At 44.3% G+C, this 20,380-nt stretch overlaps 2 protein-coding genes across 2 annotated transcripts in view; both read right to left on the minus strand.

Annotated features, from left to right (window-relative positions):
* Nucleotides 1-14,500, minus strand: part of gon4la (gon-4 like a) — a 55,751-nt gene extending 41,251 nt beyond the window's left edge. The window contains exons 1-5 of the mRNA XM_084081192.1: nucleotides 14,469-14,500; nucleotides 11,190-11,436; nucleotides 7,678-7,880; nucleotides 5,934-6,011; nucleotides 4,582-4,632 (exon numbers count right to left, since the gene is read on the minus strand). Of these exons, the coding sequence (XP_083937318.1) occupies nucleotides 4,582-4,632; nucleotides 5,934-6,011; nucleotides 7,678-7,880; nucleotides 11,190-11,388 (531 nt within the window). The 5' untranslated portion in view covers nucleotides 11,389-11,436; nucleotides 14,469-14,500. The remainder of the gene's footprint in view (nucleotides 1-4,581; nucleotides 4,633-5,933; nucleotides 6,012-7,677; nucleotides 7,881-11,189; nucleotides 11,437-14,468) is intronic.
* Nucleotides 12,305-20,380, minus strand: part of LOC311061181 (chemerin-like receptor 1) — a gene marked incomplete at both ends in the record, with an annotated part of 11,197 nt that continues 3,121 nt past the window's right edge. Inside the window, 2 exons of the mRNA XM_084079740.1 lie at nucleotides 12,305-12,358; nucleotides 19,836-20,380. The exon at nucleotides 19,836-20,380 is cut by the window's right edge and continues 482 nt beyond it. Coding sequence (XP_083935866.1) covers nucleotides 12,305-12,358; nucleotides 19,836-20,380 — 599 coding nt within the window. The remainder of the gene's footprint in view (nucleotides 12,359-19,835) is intronic.

Genomic DNA, 20,380 nt, shown 5'->3' on the forward strand with positions numbered 1-20,380 from the left:
GCGTGGAGCGCGCCTGGAGGCGCCAAGGGCCCTGGAGAGGAGAAGCCCGGCCGCGACCGTCGAAGATCGACGCCACCGAACCCACCTGCCGCCCGGACCGAGGCCGCGGTGGCCGAAGGGCCCACCCGAGGCCCACATCAACGCCGCTGCTATGTTTGTGGACAGGCGGACCACATATCCTGGTCGTGTCCCGAGAGAGAGCGCGACGTTTCCATGGGGACAGCAGCCAGCTCCGACAGCGCGCGGCCCTGTCTGCACACCGGTACCAGCCCTCACCGCCAGACGCGCCTGCCCGTGAAGATTGGCCGAACCGACACGCACGCCCTGCTCGATTCCGGCAGCGCGGTGACTCTCGTACGAGCAGACCTGGCCGGAAAGCTCAGCTCCACCACCGTTCCAGTAACCTGTGTCCATGGCGATGTGCGTCACTATCCGGTGACACAGCTCCGCGTCCAGACGCCCCGGGGGGACGCAGTGGTGCCAGCCGGGGTCGTGCCCAACCTGCCCGTGCCACTGCTGATCGGCGCCGACTGCGTCCTCTTCGCCCGGTACTGGGACCCCGGGCTACTACGCGGCACAGCCCGCCACCGTCGCCGACGCGCCCCGCGCCCGGCGCCTCCAGGCGCGCTCCACGCCTGCCCCGCGTTCCGCGCCGCCACGCCGGCCGGCCTGAGTGACAGCTCCCCGGCAGGGGATGGGGGAGACGAGAGAGACGCGAGAGATGAGAGAGACGAGAGAGGTGAGAGAGACGAGAGAGACGAGAGAGATGAGAGGAGAGGAAAAGACCAGAGACGGGAGGTGGAGGACACACAGGCCACGTCAAGCCAGGGGGCCGCGGGCCCCGCTGATGTTGCGGACCCCTTCGCCGAATTCCCCGGCGTCGAAGCTCTCGAACCACCCCGGGCTGGGGGGTTCGCCACGGCGCAGTGGACCGACCCGAATCTGGACATGGCGCGCCGGAACGTGGCCGCCATCGACGGAAAGAAATGTGAGGGGGTGAGTGCATTGAATCCCCCATTCTTCCTTGTAAAAAAAGACTTGTTATATCGGGGTATGTTGGACAAGGGGGGGGACCTAGTCGAGCAACTACTGGTACCAAGAGAATATGTGTCACGGGTGTTATATTTAGGACACACGCACCAACTAGGAGCGCACTTAGGAATACAGAAGACATACGAGCGCATATTGGCCCGCTTCTACTGGCCCGGGGTTAAGCGGGCAGTAGAAGACTTTTGCAAGGGTTGCTCTGAATGTCAAAAGACCGCTCCACGGCCCACGTTTCATAATCCTCTGGTACCAATGCCGATAATCGAAGTGCCATTTTCACGCCTTGCCATTGTGGACATTGTGGGCCCATTGCCAAAATCCAGTCGCGGTCACCGCTATATCTTAGTGATACTAGACTATGCCACTCGATATCCCGAGGCCATTCCCCTGCGGGCGGCCTCGGCTAAAGCGGTGGCCCACGAGTTGTTGATGCTGTTTAGTCGGGTGGGCATAGCAGAGGAAGTACTAACGGATCAAGGCACCTGTTTCATGTCCCGAGTAATGTCACAACTGTATAAATGGCTGAAAGTGAAGCGCATTCGCACCTCCGTCTACCACCCACAGACGGACGGTTTAGTCGAGAGGTTTAATCAAACTTTTAAAAAAATGCTGAAAAAACTAACTGATGTGGACGGGAAAGACTGGGACCAGTTGATTCCGTATGTGCTTTTTGCCATCAGAGAGGTACCACAATCGTCCACGGGGTTCTCACCATTTGAGCTGGTGTATGGCCGGAGGCCCCGTGGCCTATTGGACATCGCCAAGGAAACCTGGGAGCGCCAGCCTTCTCCCCACCGCAGTGTGGTGGAACACGTGGAGCGTCTCCAGGCCCGGGCGAAGACCATATGGCCCCTGGTACGAGAGCATATGGAAAAAGCGCAACGGGACCAGGCTCGCATATACAATCGAGGCGCCACGCTCCGCGAGTTCCAGGTGGGAGAGAAGGTCCTGGTGTTGGTCCCCAGCTCGGAGTGCAAATTCCTGGCGAAGTGGCAGGGACCATACGAGGTCGTGGAGAAGATGGGGCCCGTGGACTATCGGGTGAGCCAGCCCGGCAGACGAAAAGGCTACCAAATCTACCATGTCAACATCTTGAAGAAGTGGATCTCAGCCCCCCGACTACCGCTGCCCGCGCTGATGACCGCCGTGCCCGCGCAGACGTTGCCCCCGGTGCCCATAGGAGAAGACCTCGTCCCAGCCCAGACACAGGACATCAAGGACCTGCTGGGGCGGAACCGGGACATCTTCTCCGAACTCCCCGGCCGAACCACGCTCATCAGGCACGATATACGCACGGACCCTGGGAAAATAGTGCGCCAGCGGCCGTATCGAATCCCTGAAGCCAGACGAATTGCCATTAAAGAAGAGGTGGCCAAGATGCTAGAGTTGGGAGTTATCGAGGAGTCATACAGTCCATGGTCCAGCCCGATCGTGATAGTGCCGAAGCCAGACGGGACGCTGCGCTTCTGTAATGACTTTCGAAAATTGAATGACGTCTCCGCCTTTGACGCATACCCGATGCCCCGAGTGGATGAACTGATCGAGCGCCTGGGCCCGGCCCGGTTCGTCAGCACGCTGGACCTGACCAAGGGCTACTGGCAGGTGCCGCTGACGGACCGGGCCAAGGCGAAGACAGCGTTCTCCACGCCCGACGGGCTGTTCCAATACACGGTGCTGCCGTTCGGAGTCCATGGCACGCCCGCCACTTTCCAACGGCTGATGGACCGTGTACTCCGCCCCCACCGAGACTACGCTGCCGCTTACCTGGACGACATCGTGATCCACAGCCCGAGCTGGAGCCTCCATCTGCAGCACCTCCACGCCATCCTCGGGGCGCTCAGACGAGCCGGGCTGACGGCCAACGCCAAAAAGTGCCGTATCGGCCTGACGGAGACCGACTACTTGGGTTTCACGATCGGACGAGGGTGTGTGCGGCCCCAGACGCGTAAAGTGGAGCGGATTCGGGAATGGCCCCAGCCCAGGACAAAAAAGCAAGTAAAATCATTCCTTGGCCTCATGGCTTATTATCAAAAATTTGTAAAAAACTACTCTACTATTGCAGCCCCACTGTATGATCTGACATGTCAAAAGCGCCCCAACCACATTGTCTGGACGGCCGAGACGGAGGCCGCGTTCCAGACCTTGAAGAGCGCGCTCTGTGAGGAGCCAGTGTTAAAAGCCCCCGACTTCAGCCGGCCCTTCGTCCTCCACACAGACGCGTCGGGCACCGGGTTGGGGGCGGTCCTCGCACAGGTATTTGATGGCGAGGAGCATCCAATTACCTACGTGAGCAGAAAGTTACTAGACCATGAGAAAAATTATGCAACGGTAGAAAAAGAGTGTTTAGCGGTGAAATGGGCTATTCACCACCTACGTTATTACCTGTGGGGCCGTACCTTTACCCTCATTACAGATCATGCACCCCTAAAATGGATGGCCACCAACAAGGACCGGAACGCCAGAGTGACACGGTGGTTCCTGGAGCTACAAGACTATTGTTTCAAGGTGGAGCACCGGCCCGGGAAGGACATTCCACACGCAGACGCCCTGTCCCGCATGTATGAAGTAGAGGAGCTGGAAGCCCCCGGACCAAGCGGCGGGCTTAGGGGGGGGATATGTGGAGTATCGCCACAATGCCGCCTGTCAGGTAAGCACCACACCAGGGAGAGGCCATGGGACAGAGACAGAGGGAGACCTCGCAGGGAGCGCACCAGCCTGGGCAGCGTCATAGAAGGGCGTTACCTGCCACTCACCATCATGAATCAGCCCCAACTGAGCGCAGCTGCGACGACAGGTTAGGTGTGGCACCAATCTACAAAAGTGGCTACTCTGTCTCAGTCTGGCATTGGCTCTCCTGGTGAATGGACGGGTGCTACAGGCGGTAAGGCAATTCTCCACTATTCCTGCACATTACTGAATGTTTATGAATTGTAGTGTTAAAGGACGCTCTCTGTTTACTCCTAGGCAACCTGTGGGAGTTAATCACACATACCTGAGCACAATGCATGGAAACTGAGCGATGACGCTGTGGCGCACGGATCCAAACAAAGAGACATTGTGATGCATGAAAATACCCCGACCCGGGGTGAATTTTGAGTTGGACTTTATTATTTGAAGTTACATGAAAAGTAATACCAAGGGCCTGCGGGTCATATATCTGAAAAGGTGTCAAATAAATACCCTTAAGTGGGCTTGTACCCTGCATTTTGTGTTTGGCTTTGATCAGTTCCCCACAGTCTATACTACTTGGTCTAATAAAAGTATATTTTCCTAAAGCTGGAGACAATTCATATGTAAACTATACAGATATTTTCCTGCTCATTGCTGTGCACATGTACTATATAAGTCTTCGTGTTTGAGCACAAATATGCATTTTGAGAACCAAAAAAATGTAGACCGAAATTATTAAATAAAATAACCCAAATAGTTTTGCGCGCACGGCACGCATCCTCCCCCACACCTTCAGCTTCTGGCTAGGGGAAACACTGTATTCTGTTTGTTTGTGAATGCTGAATATGGGACAGTTCCACTCACCTCTCCTTTCTGGACGACCTCCTTCAACCGAGAACGAGTCATCTTTGGCTCCTGCCAGGCAGGAGACAGACAGACAAACAGACAGACAGACAAGTTAGACTTGAGCATAAATGGGGACTTAGACAACATCAAACACACCCAAACACGTGGCTACACACCACAGCAATACGGAGTCAGACTTAAAGAGTGTAAAAATATAAAAGTCAGAAATCAACTGCGCCTAAAGCGCCGATTCATACACCTAGGTCTGCTGAGAATGGCAGACCTAGGTCTGCTATTCTCGGCCGTTCTCGGAGCGCGAAAACCACCACGCAACAGAGCATGAATTAAGCTTTATTAGGGCTGGGCGACATGACTGCAAATCAGTATCATGATCATTTCCAACGTTTCCCTCAATTACATTAGATGTACAAGCTCGCAGCTTGATTGTCACTTGTTTCTTTTCATTGGTTCAATATTTATAAAACCATAAATATAAATCATTTTCACAACCACCTCACTTTCCAAAATGTTCAAACATTGCAGAAATAGCAGATCTACAAGCTCACAACGCATCGTAGATCGGCTATTTGTGCTACTTTTCCGTGGCACTCTTGTAAGATGATGTATATAGGGCATTGATTTACAGAAAAAACATACACATTTGAAATATGGAGATATGAGGTCTCCTGACAGCGGCCATATGACTGATTGACACTTCACTGTATCATTGAAGCGCTGAGAAAAGTTGAAGCCATCTCAATTTTTTTTTGTAGCTTGTGTAGCGGGCGTCAAAAGCAAGAAATATGCTGGTGACGATGACATGAATTCAAGCAAATTAAAATCTCAGGGCTGAAAATATTAGTATGACCAAGTCCTAATGTGCGATTTGTGAAACAGTGTGAAATATCCCAGACTATTAAGATTTTATGGAAGATGCTTCTGAACATATTGCTGGTTTGACCGCTTAAAATGCTCTAATCTTACAAGTAATATCTGAAAATAGCCAATCTACAAGCTCTCAATGCGTCACAGAGACGCATTGAGAGCTTGTCGATTGGATATTTTCAGAGCGCAACATGCTTCCATAGAAGACATGCTGGCTTCTATGGAACTTTAATCCATGCGATGAATTGATTCAATTCACATTAAGTAGGCTACAATGGCTGTTTCTCTGCAAACAACATATGTTTGAAATGTAGTACAAGCAGAAATATGTTCTGATAACATACATACAGACAGACAAATAGACAAAGAGTTATCATTCGTTTGTTTGCGAATGCTGAATATCGGACAGTTAACTAACTGACCAATCCTTTCTGGACAGACAGACAGACAGACAGACAGACAGACAGACAGACAGACAGACTTACAAAGGGAGGAGGGACGGCCTCGGTCTCGTTAATGGCAGCTTTCATCATGGCCACCACATGCTCGTTGGTGATCACTTCCTGTAGGGCAAAGGTCACACAATGTTTTTTTTATGTGGTATGTGAGTCAATATCACCATAAGGTACATTTGGGACTTAGCTTTTTTTTTTTTTTTAAACTGTGAATTTCCATTTAACTTTTTACTCATTGTATTAAGTGGATGTTGTACAGTTAGAAATGCATGTTGGTCAAGCTCCCACACTTTTTATGAATTAACTGTAATATATGTCAACAGTAAAATATGTCCACCCTGTCAGGAAAAACCCATAGGGTGGACAAGGACAGGGTGGAACTTTTGGGTCAGTTTTAGGATTTAATTGGCACATGCTGGACCTTCTGTTAGCAACTTAGCTCAGTTAGCAAGGTGACTCTATACTTTTTAACAGATATATTTCAAATTTCAGAAAAGTTTTTATATTCATTGATATTTCAGTATGACAGAGTGGACATGCTAAGCTTGACAACATACAACTACACACATAAACTATGAAAAATACAATATATATAAGTGTAAATATTTAATGGCAACTTGCCACAGCTTCAGCCTCCATTGAAGTAAGACAGGAAGAAGACAACAAGGGAACTTAAACTTAAGTAAGTTTCTTAAAGGGCCAGTTTACCCCCAAATGACAGGATGGACAGCAATGTCAGGGACACACAAAAAATGTTCAATATGATTATAAAAACAGACTATATCATATGATTTAAGATCAACATGACTTGTTTTATCAAATAAGGTGTTGTGGACAATCAAACTATGTAAAAATAAAAATAAAAATAAAAAAATGTACCACTTATTAGACACACTGTAGTTAGCAGAGTGGTGTGTGGGACATGCCAAAACCATATACATCCAATGTTACAGATCTGTATAAAATGAAGGAAACACATTTCCAGAGACTCATCATTGTACTAATAAGTGTGTAAATGTTTGGCCATTCATAATAAGACCTCAGAGTTTCATTATTTTGTTACATTTTCATGATATTTGAGTGATTGTGTTGAGGACACCCAAATGTACCTTATGGTGATATTGACTCATGTGTGTAAAAAGAATCTTTGCTGATTTTCAACCTTAACTTCATTTCATCATTGTGATGCGAGGACATCAATATGATGTGGCAAAAACATACCCTATTAAGTGGGTTAACGTATGTTTTGTAATAATAATCTAAATCAACAATGTGGTGCTGTAAAAAGTATATAAATATAAATATAAATTTTGCCTGATGAAGACCTAAAGGTCGAAACGTTCGTTGCAGTATTAAAAAATAGTTTCTTGGAGCTTGAAACAGTGTGCGGACCTCCTCCTTCTTTTTCGTGCTGTAAAAAGTACAATATTTTTCTAGAGTTGTAGTGGAGTAGAAGTATTAAAAAACTCAAGTAAAGTGAAAAGTACGGCCTCTCAAAATGGTACTTAAGTACAGTACTTGAGTACTTAGTTACTTAACCCATTAAGACCGGGGACGCATCTGCGTCTCATTTTAAGATTTATTTGGCTATTCAAAAATAGCAGATCTACAAGCTCATAGTGCGGCACCGAGTGCCGCGCTACGAGCTTGTAGATCTGCTATTTTTGAAAAATTGTGAAAACATATTTTCCAGATTTAAAAAAAAAATGTTGAGATTTAGAATTTTTTTAAGAATCGCCTCAGGTCTTAATGGGTTAAGATGACGCTCACTCACGTGCAGGATGTTCCGGACGTTGACCGTGGTCAGGTTGTGCTGTCTGGACTTGCTCTCCAGCGATTGGTCCAGCAGCCTGTCGAGCTCCAGCTCTACGCCCGCCCCTTCCTCCTCCTCAGTGTCGGAGCCTTTGTCGTCCACCGGCATCCTCTTCCTCCGCACCCCTCCTCTCCTCCTGCCCCTTCCCTCTGGCACGCTCTCCTCTGACACACACACACACACACACACACACACACACACACACACACACACAAACACACACGCACACGCACACAGTAAACGGTATATTAGTATACAACATTTTTACATATTTCAATGTCTATTTCAATACAGGTCTGTTTACTTTAATACTTTAATAGTCAAACTGATTGTGCTGCTATATTAACTCATTGAGTGCCATTCACGTGTTTCACGTGTTTTACCGCTATGGTGCAACGTGCCAATCACGTGTTTTTGTCGCAAAAAAAAAGAATCACACTGGCCAGAAATAGCCAGAAATAATTCTGGCACTCAGTGAGTTAACAAATTTTGCTGGGGACCCCCTGGAACCCCCGGGGGTCCCCGGACCTCACTTTGAGAACCATTGCATTACAAAACACTGACTGACAGTGGTGGAAAAAGTACTCTAATTCTTTACTTAAGTAAAAGTACCAATACTGCAATATAAAAATACTCTGTTACAAGTAAAAATCCAGAATTCAAAATTTACTTGAGTAAAAGTACAAAAGTATTGGCATCAAAATGTACTTAAAGTATCAAAAGTAAAAGTACTAAATATTTGAAAATAGCAGATCTACAAGCTCACAACGTGTCGCGATGCGACGCGTTGTGAGCTTGTAGATCGGCTATTTTCAAATAGCCTAGGTATAAAATAAAGTGGTTAATGTATGTTTTATAATGTCATAATTTATATCTGAAAAGTAACTCAAATAAAAAAAAATTCAAATAATTGTAGTGGAGTAAAAGTACAATATTTGCCTCTGAGATGTAGTGGAGTAGAAGTAAAAGTACTGAAAATGGGAAATACTCCAGTAAAGTAAAAATTCCTCAAAAGTGTACTTAAGTACAGTACTTGAGTAAATGTACTTAGTTACTTTCCACCACTGCTGACTGTATATGGTGACATGTGCAAACACAGTTAGCAAGTTGAATTAAAGTAAAGAGCCTGTGAAACTCTCTCAGAGCCTGTTTTGTCCCTGACTGACCACAAGGGGGAGCCCATTAATGTGTTTAACTGATAGAGGAACATGAATGAATGCTTCTATGTGCTTACATATACTGTAGAGTGGCCTTTTACCCGTTAAAACCGGGGGAAGCGTCCGTGTCATTTTAGATGTTAGCAATATATGTATAAACATGTTTTTCAGAAAACTCTAGATGTGATCTGAATCTTTTCTGCTTGTTTTGTGCAGTTTTTGTTCCCAAATAGAGACAAGATATGTTTGAATCTGAATGATAACCCTTTTATTGAATTCCCTGAGTCAGAATTGTAAAGACAAATGTGTGAATTTGTGTCTGTATTGTTCCATTTTCGGGTTCGGGTAGGGGATAGGTGTAAGAAAGTGTTAAAAATGAACCCCATGGGACAGTAGTTGAACTGGGCAACAAGAAGAAATCTTAACTAGACACCATGAGGGTCCTAAAAAACAGGTTACAAAAAGAAATGCCACTCGGGTGGAGTAGAAGCTAAATCTCTAAATCTCACTACATGGTTAAAATGGAGTTTGAAGTTCAATGGGTTCATATAGGAAGAGAGTGTGTATCTAAATGTTGAATTAAGCAACTTAAAAACTGTCTGGGGTGATCAGACATAAGGCAGAGAAGACGTTAAAATGACCCCAGAAGTGTTTTAAAGTGAAATACCCCTTTACCCACGGAAACCCTCTACACTTAATAAACTGGACCTACGTTGGCTTTGTACTTCTACCGCTTTTTTACATTGTCTACACCAAAGCCCAAAAACAGCACTCTACAAGCTCACAAAGCGTTGTGAGCTTGTAGATCGGCTATTTTTGGATTATGTCCCCCCCCCAAAAAATGGATGTCGAGTAGTGGTTAAGTGAACAACAACGCAGCCTTGAAGTGATTCACTTCAGAGGTCTTTTAGAGTGTTCACATAATGTGCAAAAAAATGTAAAGCTGTGTCATGGACTGACATCTCTGAATCCACTTGAGGGGCTGAAAGGGTCCACATTCTTACCTACTCTTAATAATAATAATAACACCTCTTCGGGCACCACCTCACCCCCTAGCACTCACCTCTATAGACCCCAACTCACCTCTTCAGACTCCACCTCACCCCCTAGCACTCACCTCTTTAGACTCCAACTCACCGCCTAGCACTCACCTCTTCATACTCCACCTCACCCCCTAGCACTCACCTCTTCATACTCCACCTCACCCCCTAGCATTCACCTCTTCATACTCCACCTCACCCCCTAGAAATGTACTCTCCCTGTGGCTTTTCTTGCCACCTTCTCTCTCAATTGACGCAAGCGACTGACCGAGACATGGCTACTATGCAGACATACAGTATATTGGTCACTCGTTCTCATGTTGTTTTTTGGGGTTGTTTTTTCTTGACCACAAATATTAAACAATGTGATTCAGATAGCATGTTGTTTAGACAGATGCTACGTTCATTGTTTACCTTGTTTACCAGTGAACCAAATTCAGGCCAAGGACCCCTTAGCTGATACAGAGATGAAGCAGGGACCCCCACTACATATGCTGTGTAAAATTGTGTCGCAGATTAAACTTTTTCATAGATTCCATACATACAGTTTCATAAACTTGTTTGACAGCTCTATCATCATTCAACACCTTAAAGTAAACCATCAATACTTAGTAAACTTGACCCTTGGCTCTGTACTTGGCCTGCTTTTATTTTCCAGTGCGCCAAACCTCTTCGCCGAAAATAGGCGATCTACAAGCTCACAACGCGTCATGCTGCGACACGCTGAGCTTGTAGATCGGCTATTTTCAACGAATGTTCCCTCGAAAATAGGGACGGGGCCATATAAATAGAACACTTAGGGCCCTCCTGTAGTGACTCTGAGGGGCCCCTGTTGAAGACCCATTTACATCAAGTGTAAAATATAATAGGCTCTATGCACAGCAGCCATATTGGAAAGAAATTGGGCCTCTACTTACTCCTTCACAGGTGTTACCAATGATACTAATGAAGGCTCTGTTCCATTCTGGTCAGGGTGCTGATATCGTGCATGTTGGCTCACTAGAAACACTCCATTTTGGTTCCCAAATGGCCCCTTATGGTGGGTGTGTAACTCTGAGAGTGTACAAATGGAACCAAATGGACCCTTACGGGTCCATTTGGTTCCATTTGTACACTCTCAGAGTTATGGGGGTCCTTGAAAATAAGACAACCACTATGCCACACTAAATGGAACAGAGCCTTAATTAGTATCATTGGTAACACCTGTGAAGGACGTAAGGAAGGGGCCCAATTCATTCCCAATATGACCTCTGTGCATAGAGCCTATTGTACCTACCCATAGTGATAACCAGACTGGAGTCGGTGGTGTCTTCCTCCACCAGTAGAAACTCCTCTTCCTCGTGCACAGGAAGCAGCGCCGAAGGTTTGGACGCGTTGACTCCCTGGTGTACAGGAAGCACTTCCTGGTGTACGGGAAGCACCAGAGAAGAGGGTTCGGACATGTCGACCCTGAGACGTTTTCTGACGCTGCTCATGGTGCAGCGACATGGCCTGGACACTGGAACTGGAACGCTCGACTGCTCCTAGATCACATCCCACAAGAAGGAAGACAGGAAGCCTTAACTTAAGCCTTAACTTAACTTAACTTAACCCATTAAGACCGGGAACGCATCTGTGTCATTTTAAGATTTCTTTGGGCAATTCAAAAATAGCAGATCTACAAGCTCATAGCGCGACACCGAGTGCCGCGCTATGAGCTTGTAGATCTGCTATTTTTTTGGGGGGGGGGAAATCGTGAAAATGTGTGCAAATCTTGGAATATATACATTTTTTACTCAAATCTTTGCTTCTGGGGGTCCCTGGAACAAAATATTTTCAGATGGGGGTCCGTGACCAAATACATATCATTTTGGGAGGTCCTTGACATGAAAAAGTTGATACCACTGATATTATAGCAACATAAGTAAAAAAATATATATATAAAAAGCTGTCCCCAGAAACAACGATTTGAGTTACAAATGTTTGCTTTAAAAATATATAAATATTCAAAGATTTGCACATATTTTCACGAAAAGAAATTGCTGATCTACAAGCTCATAGCGCGGCACTCGGTGCCGCGCTATGAGCTTGTACATCTGCTATTTTTGAATAGCCAAAGGAATACAAAAAAAAGCACACAGATGCGTTCCAGGTCTTAATGAGTTCAACCCCAGCATCTGTACGCGACGCATTGTGAGCGTGTCGGTCTGCTATTTTCTGTGACAGCTTTCCTCAGTCACAATAACAGAAAACACATTAGAATAGAGCCCTGAGGGACTCCGGTCAAACAACACAGGGTTAAAGTGATTAAAGATGATGTAAGGGATCATCTTTTTCTTAAAATAAGTGTCAAAAAGGAATAGCTCTGTATTACGGGTAGTAACCATTGCTATAGAGCAGGGGTAAGCGACCTTAGGGCACGGGGGCCACCGTTGGCACGGGGGAGGGAGGGTAATCACTGGCACACTAAGTGTGAGAGATAGGATTTATTTCTATATCTATTTTTTTAATAACAATGTATTTAAGTCCCCTTGCATTCTGTCTGTATGAAATTTACCTCCTGCACGTAATCCTATGCCATTTAGTTGTGTGTACACCTCGGAGCATGCACTGTAGCCTATGTCATGGTTGAACACACAGTTCTGGATCATATCATATCATATCAGAGAACGATGGCGGAAAAAAAAATGCGAAGAAAGTTCAAATTGATGTTCAGGCGTGCCCAATACGGTTTTGTTTATGTTCATGTCGTGTTGTAAATGTTGTCTGCCGAACATCCAGTGTTAAGCCATTAAGACCTGAGGCCGTGTGCAACAGCGTATCTATCTATTAAAAGGTGTAACGATATAGTAACTGCATCGGAAAATCGTTTTGAATTTTCAACGATCTACTAAATCGATATGCAAACAGCAAAATATCGTATAGTTTGACGTATCGTATCGAATCGTTTTTCAATGCAAATAATCGTAACGAATCATTTTGCAATGCAAATAATACATTTTTATCAATACTAAGTACTTTTAAGAAGAAAAAAGAGAAAGAGGGGTTTATATCCAGTATCCAGGTATTTCTTTTTCACACAGAATTTTTGGGTAAATAAATAGTTACTAATTTGATTTTAAATCATTGAATCGGATCGTATCGTTCTAAATTAACCTGTATCGTTCATGTATCGTATCGACGACCAAGTATCGTGATACGTATCGAATCGTTGTTAAAACGTATCGTTACACCCCTACTAATATCTATATATCGATAAAGTAGGTTGTTGTTATAACCAATGTTATAATAATAATAGTGACTACAGGAGAGGTGGGCACTAGGGACATCTGGGCACCATATTTTTGGGGTGACTGGGCACCTGGACGAGTGGGCACATGGAGAGGTGGGCACCGGGATGAGTGGGCACTTAGGGGTGGAGATAACTGGGCACTAGGACGAGTGGGCACCAGGAGGACTACCAGTGCAAGCAAACTAGACTTTGTCCAGGGCAAACAGGCCAACTTGTGGTCTGCCTATGTCATGGAACAGCTGACTGTCTGACAGATGCTTAAGCAGGCTAGTGGATTGACTGGCCCTGTGGCATACATAGTGATATCATTTTATTGTGTACTGTCTAGCTATGTTTCAGTTCAGCAATTTTTTAAATTCAGTTATTTTTTTCGGTCTATTTTTTAACAGTACGCTACTCATTTGTATCTATTTTGTTAACAGCAGACTACTATTTTTTTTTTTTTTAAATCATTTTATAGTCTACTGTTTAGCTATGTTTTCTCTATCCTAACATTGATCATTTGCTCCTTTTCTGGTATCATAATGTTTTGGGGGGTATTTGACCATTTCCCAATTTGTTCTATTTTTTAACAGTAGGCCTACTTCTATTTTGGCAAAATACACTGTTTTATTATACTTTGAAACTCTGTTATAATGTACTTTTGAACTCAGAACTATTTTGGCAAATAAACTCTTATATTTTAACCCCCTCCTCCAGAAAAGTATTTTCAATTTCAGTACTTTTACTTCTACTCCACTACATCTCAAAGGCAAATATTGTACTTTTACTCCACTACAATTATATGAAAAATGTAGTTACTAGACTAATTACTTTATGGATTTTGATTAATATTACAAAACATATATTACCCACTTCAACCCTATATACATTTCAGCCATTTGAAATGATGCATTGTGAGCTTGCAGATCTGCTTAGATTTTAGACATTATGATAATTTGTGAACGGGACATTCTGCATAATGAGCACTTTTACTTTAAGTACTTTAAGTACGTTTTGATACCAATACTTTTGTACACAAGTACATTGAGAAATCCGGACTTTCACTTGAAAAGGAGCATTTCTACATTGCAGTATTGATACTTTTACTTGAGTAAAAAGAATGGGAGTACTTTTCCCCACCGCTGCTACACATGAAGCTAACAGTTAGCTGGCAATGCTAAACCCTCAACGGCTTTTATGAACAAAGCGTCGCTTCAAAGACACGAACCACGTCGATTCGACATGTTACAATTCAAACCGCTTGTTTATTGTTAAAATACAAATAACGTATCGCTCTCTTACCCGCCTTAGCGCTGCTGCAATTCGTCTGCAATGGGATATTAGACAAAAACTACATTTCCGGGTGTAAAAACTACATTTCCGGTTGGTGTGTGCGGTCCTGCAGCCACCAACTTCCGGCACAATAGTACGCCCGTTGGCGTGTTGCTGCCTCCCACTGTTGGTGTTGAGTACTGCACCCACGTCTCTTTACAATTACATACTGGGAGAAGTTTAATTATTTCTACACATGAACAGTGGTGTAAAGTAACTAAGTATATTTACTCAAGTACTGTACTTAAGTACCATTTTGAGGTACTTTTACTTTACTGGAGTATTTCCAATTTTCTATTATTTTACTTCTACTCCACTACATCTCAGAGGCAAATATTGGACTTTTACTCCACTACAATTATTTGATTGCTTTACTAGTTACTTTGTAGATTTGTATTTATTATAGCAAAACATACATTAACAACTTCAGCCCTATATACATTTTGGCCATTTGAAAATAGCCGATCTACAAGCTCACAATGCGTCGCATCGCGACGCATTGTGAGCTGGTAGATCGGCTATTTTCAAAGGATGTGTATACATTTTATACAATTCATTACAATTGAAAACTTACAAAAAGTACATTTTGATACCAATACTTTTGTACTTTTACTCAAGCAAATTTTGAATTCCGGACTTTTACTTGTTGTAATAGAGTATTTCTACATTGCTGTATCGATACTTTTACTTAAGTAAAACATGTGAGTACTTTTTCCACCACTGCATATGGGCAGAAAAGGGATACAGACAGACAGACAGACAGAGGTGGGCATGCATTATTTTTATCGGGTCTAGTATTATATGTTCAAGTCTGGCATATATTTTTTAATATCTTTTTTTATCAACATCATTTATTTTTACTTTCAATACTTAAGTACATTTAATATCAGAAAAGTAAAGTAAAAAAATAATATTTCAGCATCACACCATCACACCCTAGCACCCTGTGAGTTATAACTGTAAGCACCATATTTGGACGAAAGGGGAAGTAAAGACCTTATAGTTGGGTCATTTATGGCACTTCCGTGACCGTGGAGAGCGAAGGTCCGTTTCTCAATGGATTTGTCATCTAGGAGGGTTATTAAACAAATTTAGCCGGGGTGTATTTTTTTAAACGGCGGGGAAAATTTGTGGGAGACCAAAATTCAAAATGGCTGTCGTGAAAATGAACTTTTTAATGGTTTGACCTACAATGATGCACAATACATGGTTTCAGAGCTTATTTTGGTCAAGGAATACATATATGGTGTTTATATAATGATTTGACCTATTGTCGACCTTCAAATGCAAGATGGCTGCCAATTATGAGCTCCAATAGGGAGTTTTTTTCAAAATCGTCACAGAGCCTTCATATTAGGCTCAAATGAAAGCTCTGCTCATGATGAGTTGAATAATATACAGTATAAGTACACAGAAGTAATCTCTGAGGTCAATAAAGTCAATGTTTGTGTGTAAACAGCAGTTGCTGATTTGCGGTTTCCCATTAAATAGGGTAGGCTACTGAGAATATGGTGTCCAGTTCATCCCATCACATTTTCATAATGAACCAAAAATAAATGAGCTCTATAGCCTAACATAAAATAGTATTCTGTATGCAAAGCTAGAAAGGTTAGTTGCTTGAGGTGAATTTAAAGGTCAACTCATTTGTCACCCTTATTTTGTAGTATTGCTCCCAGTGTTTCCTGTCTGCCTAGTTACTTTTACCTGCCTTGTCTAACCAGTCTTGTGATTTTGTCAGTGTTTCCACCTGTGTCCTCCTAGTCCCCCAGCCTATCCCAGTGTTGATTGTCATTTGAGTTCACCTGTGTCCTGTTAATCCCTGTATATTTAAGCCCTGTGTTTGCACTGTGGTCTTGTTGGTCTGTAGTCATGTGAGGTGAGGTTTTTAGTTGTTGTTTTTTGTGCTCAAGAATCTTGGACATTAGAGCGTCTGCCATTCCAGATCCCTTGAATCGCTTGTAGATGGCATAGATGTAGGACATCAACTGGTGGAAAGTTACGAGGATTGGGAGGATGTCCTTGAACATTTCTGGATTCTCCGCCTTGAGCTGAGTGAACGTCTTGTAGGTGGGCAGGTGACCAACAAGAAAGGAGAATGGAATATTCTTCTGCCGCATGGCCTCCACATGTTTCACCATTATGTCATTCACCACTGACTTGCTTGGAGGTTCATTGTATGTTGTGTGGTAATTAGGCATGCTCTTGTTGGGTGGTGGATGACAGCAGGACTGGGCACCACTGTATCCTGGAACTCGCTGCTCTTCAGGTGGTGGTCTTCTGCCATGATTGTCTACACGAGACAGTGCATGTATTACAGAGCGAGCAGGCTGCGGAGCTGACCCATCCACTGGTGGATCTACCCTGGGACAAGCAGGTGACTCACTCTTGCTACCAGGGGGGGCATCTGTACTGGCAAACCTTTGTCAGTTCCGCACACTTCTGCTTTAGCTGTGCAGAGATTTCCTTCTTCTTGGTGAGCGTTTCAGCAGTCTCTTCGCCTGGTTTCTTTTCATAGCTCTCTGGCTGCATGTATATGACATTTGTTCGATGGACTGCTGTAGAGTCACCTGTCATAGTGTCAATCTTGAAGTCGTCATTGTCGATGATCACGATAGCTGGCTTGCTGTCTGCGATCTCGTGTGGGCAGGTTGCTGATGCCTCCACATCCATCAGAGCCCAATGGTCATAGAGGAGCAGTGTGTCTGCAAAGCTGATGCAGACACCGCTCTTGTGCAGAGTGTCTACCAGATCTTTACTCCTTGTCATGCCATGGACATTTACTCCCAGGTTGATAGCAGAGCTCCGCAGTGTGCTCGCTCTGTGATACATGCACTGTCTCGTGTAGACAATCATGGTACAAGACCACCACCTGAAGAGCAGCGAGTTCCAGGATACAGTGGTGCCCAGTCCTGCTGTCATCCACCACCCGACAAGAGCAAGCCTTATTACCACACAACATACAATGAACCTTCAAGTAAGTCAGTGGTGAATGACATCATGGTGAAACATGTGGAGGCCATGTGGCAGAAGAATATTCCATTCTCCTTTCTTGTTGGTGACCTGCCCACCTACAAGACGCTCACTGAGCTCAAGGCAGAGAATCCAGAAATGTTCAAGGACATCCTCCCAATCCTCGTACCTTTCCACCAGCTGATGTCCTACAGTACATCTATGCCATCTACAAGCGATTCAAGGGCTCTGGAATGGCAGACACTCTGGTTACAGCAGGGGTAGTAGTGGAGGGGTTGGTAGACCAAGCACTACGAGGAAAGCACTACAGACAGGGCGTGCTGTGCATCCTGCTCTGGTGAGAGGTTCTTATCCAAAATCACTTGTCCAAGATTCTTGAGCACAAAGAACAACGACTAAAAACCTCACATGACAAAGGTCTACAGACCAACAAGAACACAATGCAAACACAGGGCTTAAATAGACAGGGATTAACAGGACACAGGTGAACTCAACTGACAATCAACACTGGGATAGGCTGGGGGACTAGGAGGACACAGGTGGAAACACTGACAAAATCACAAGACTGGTTAGACAAGGCAGGTAAAAGTAACTAGGCAGACAGGAAACACTGGGAGCAATACAACAAAATAAGGGTGACAAATGAGTTGACCTTTAAATTCACCTCAAGCAACTAACCTTTCTAGCTTTGCATACAGAATACTATTTTATGTTAGGCTATAGAGCTAATTTATTTTTGGTTCATTATGAAAATGTGATGGGATGAACTGGACACCATATTCTCAGTAGCCTACCCTATTTAATGGGAAACCGCAAATCAGCAACTGCTGTTTACACACAAACATTGACTTTATTGACCTCAGAGATTACTTCTGTGTACTTACTGTATATTATTCAACTCATCATGAGCAGAGCTTTCATTTGAGCCTAATATGAAGGCCCTGTGACGATTTTGAAAAAACTCCCTTTTGGAGCTCATAATTGGCAGCCATCTTGCATTTGAAGGTCGACAATAGGTCAAATCATTATATAAACACCATATATGTATTCCTTGACCAAAATAAGCTCTGAAACCATGTATTGTGCATCATTGTAGGTCAAACCATTAAAAAGTTCATTTTCACGGCAGCCATTTTGGATTTTGGTCTCCCACAAATTTTCCCCGCCGTTTAAAAAAATACACCCCGGCTAAATTTGTTTAATAACCCTCCTAGATGACAAATCCATTGAGAAACGGACCTTCGCTCTCCACGGTCACGGAAGTGCCATAAATGACCCAACTATTACAATAACCAGCATAGCACATATCTACTACGCCCATAGCACCCCTCAAACACCCACCGCAATATTTACATATATTGGCACATGCTACTTTGAATATAAAGACTGCAGTGCACACACAAATATGTACTAAACACACATGCATATACTTATACATACATAATGCACAGCGTGCAGTCACATAATACACTTACTTACAGATAATATTTAAGTAGGAGCCATGCAACACCATTAATCACATCAAGGTGTGCAATGACTAATGCACATATTTTACATATGTTTCTTTACCTTATATAACATTGCTGCTATTCATAGTAATGTTTTATTTGTATATGTCATTTAAAAAAAGAGAATCTTTAACATATCCCACCTTTAAGAGCCATCAAAAAGAAAAATAATTTCTACTTAAGTCCTCAGTGTTCATTGAACTCAGAACAGTGGAAATGGAACAAATGGAGCTAAGTGGTAACTCATCTAACCCCTGCTCACTTTGCTAGGGTCGGATGGCTCAGGGTAGAGGACAGAGTACAGAAACTTGCAATGGGCCTGGTCTACAAGATACACCACGACGTTAAGATACCCATGTACCTGTCAAAGTCCTTCAAAACCTTAAATGAAGTCCACAGCCACAACACCAGAGGTATAGCTCCACTGATCACGTCCGGCCCAGATTTGGCACAAACAATAAAAAGGGGTTGAATTCATTCTCCTGCTATGCAACAGAAATTTGGAATGCCATACCAAAAGCAGTGTAAAACCCTAGTATCTTTCAAAACTGCCCTAAAAGACTTCCTTCAGGTGCCCCCCCCCCCTCCCTCGAACCTTTTACCGTACACATTTCTTATTTTTCTTATTTTCATTTCTAAACTGTCTATATGATGACAGAGGGTACATCAAGGGTGGGCAGCTTTGATGATGGAGAGGGCCACTATATTACCACACTCACTCCAGAGCTAGGGTCACATTGCATATACTGTCGGGAGCTAGGGTCACATTGCATATACTGTCGGGTAGACACCTCTTATCTCTGCAATTTTGTAGGGAGGGGGGAGAGAGCCCTTGGACTTCCACCCCCAGGATCGGTACGGTAGCATGTGTCTTTGTATCTGCCCGTTTGAGCGCAGTATTAGGCGGCTTTTCAGTGAAGGCGTTCTCCAGCAATTTCAGGATGGACAGTTTGCAAATTTCATTCCTGAAATCCTGAGCCATGAACACGTATAACAGCGGGTTCAGGCAGCTGTTGAGAAAAGCCAGGCAGGTGGCTATGGGCACCCCGATGGTTATTACATGATCCAGTGCGTCACTGTGGTCTGGCACCATGAATTTCCCCCACAACACAACCTGTTCCATGATGTGAAAGGGGGCCCAGCACAGGAAAAATGCAGTGATAACAGCCGCTATGATTTTGAAGTAGCGACCTGAGAGTCTTCCCAGCGAGTGCTTCCTTCTGAGCTGGTAGATCATGACAGAATAGCAGGAGACGATGACGGTGAAAGGGACCAAGAATGCCATGAAGAACTGTGTGAAGACCATGGCCGCAAGTTGAGACGTGAGTGTATAGGTGGGTAAGCACCAGATGATGTCCTCATAGGGCACTGTGTCCATAAAGATGACGTAAGGGGAGCTGAGAG

Source organism: Gymnoscopelus microlampas, assembly GCF_963454915.1.
Source record: "Gymnoscopelus microlampas genome assembly, chromosome: 15".
NCBI classification, from domain to species: Eukaryota; Metazoa; Chordata; class Actinopteri; order Myctophiformes; family Myctophidae; genus Gymnoscopelus; species Gymnoscopelus microlampas.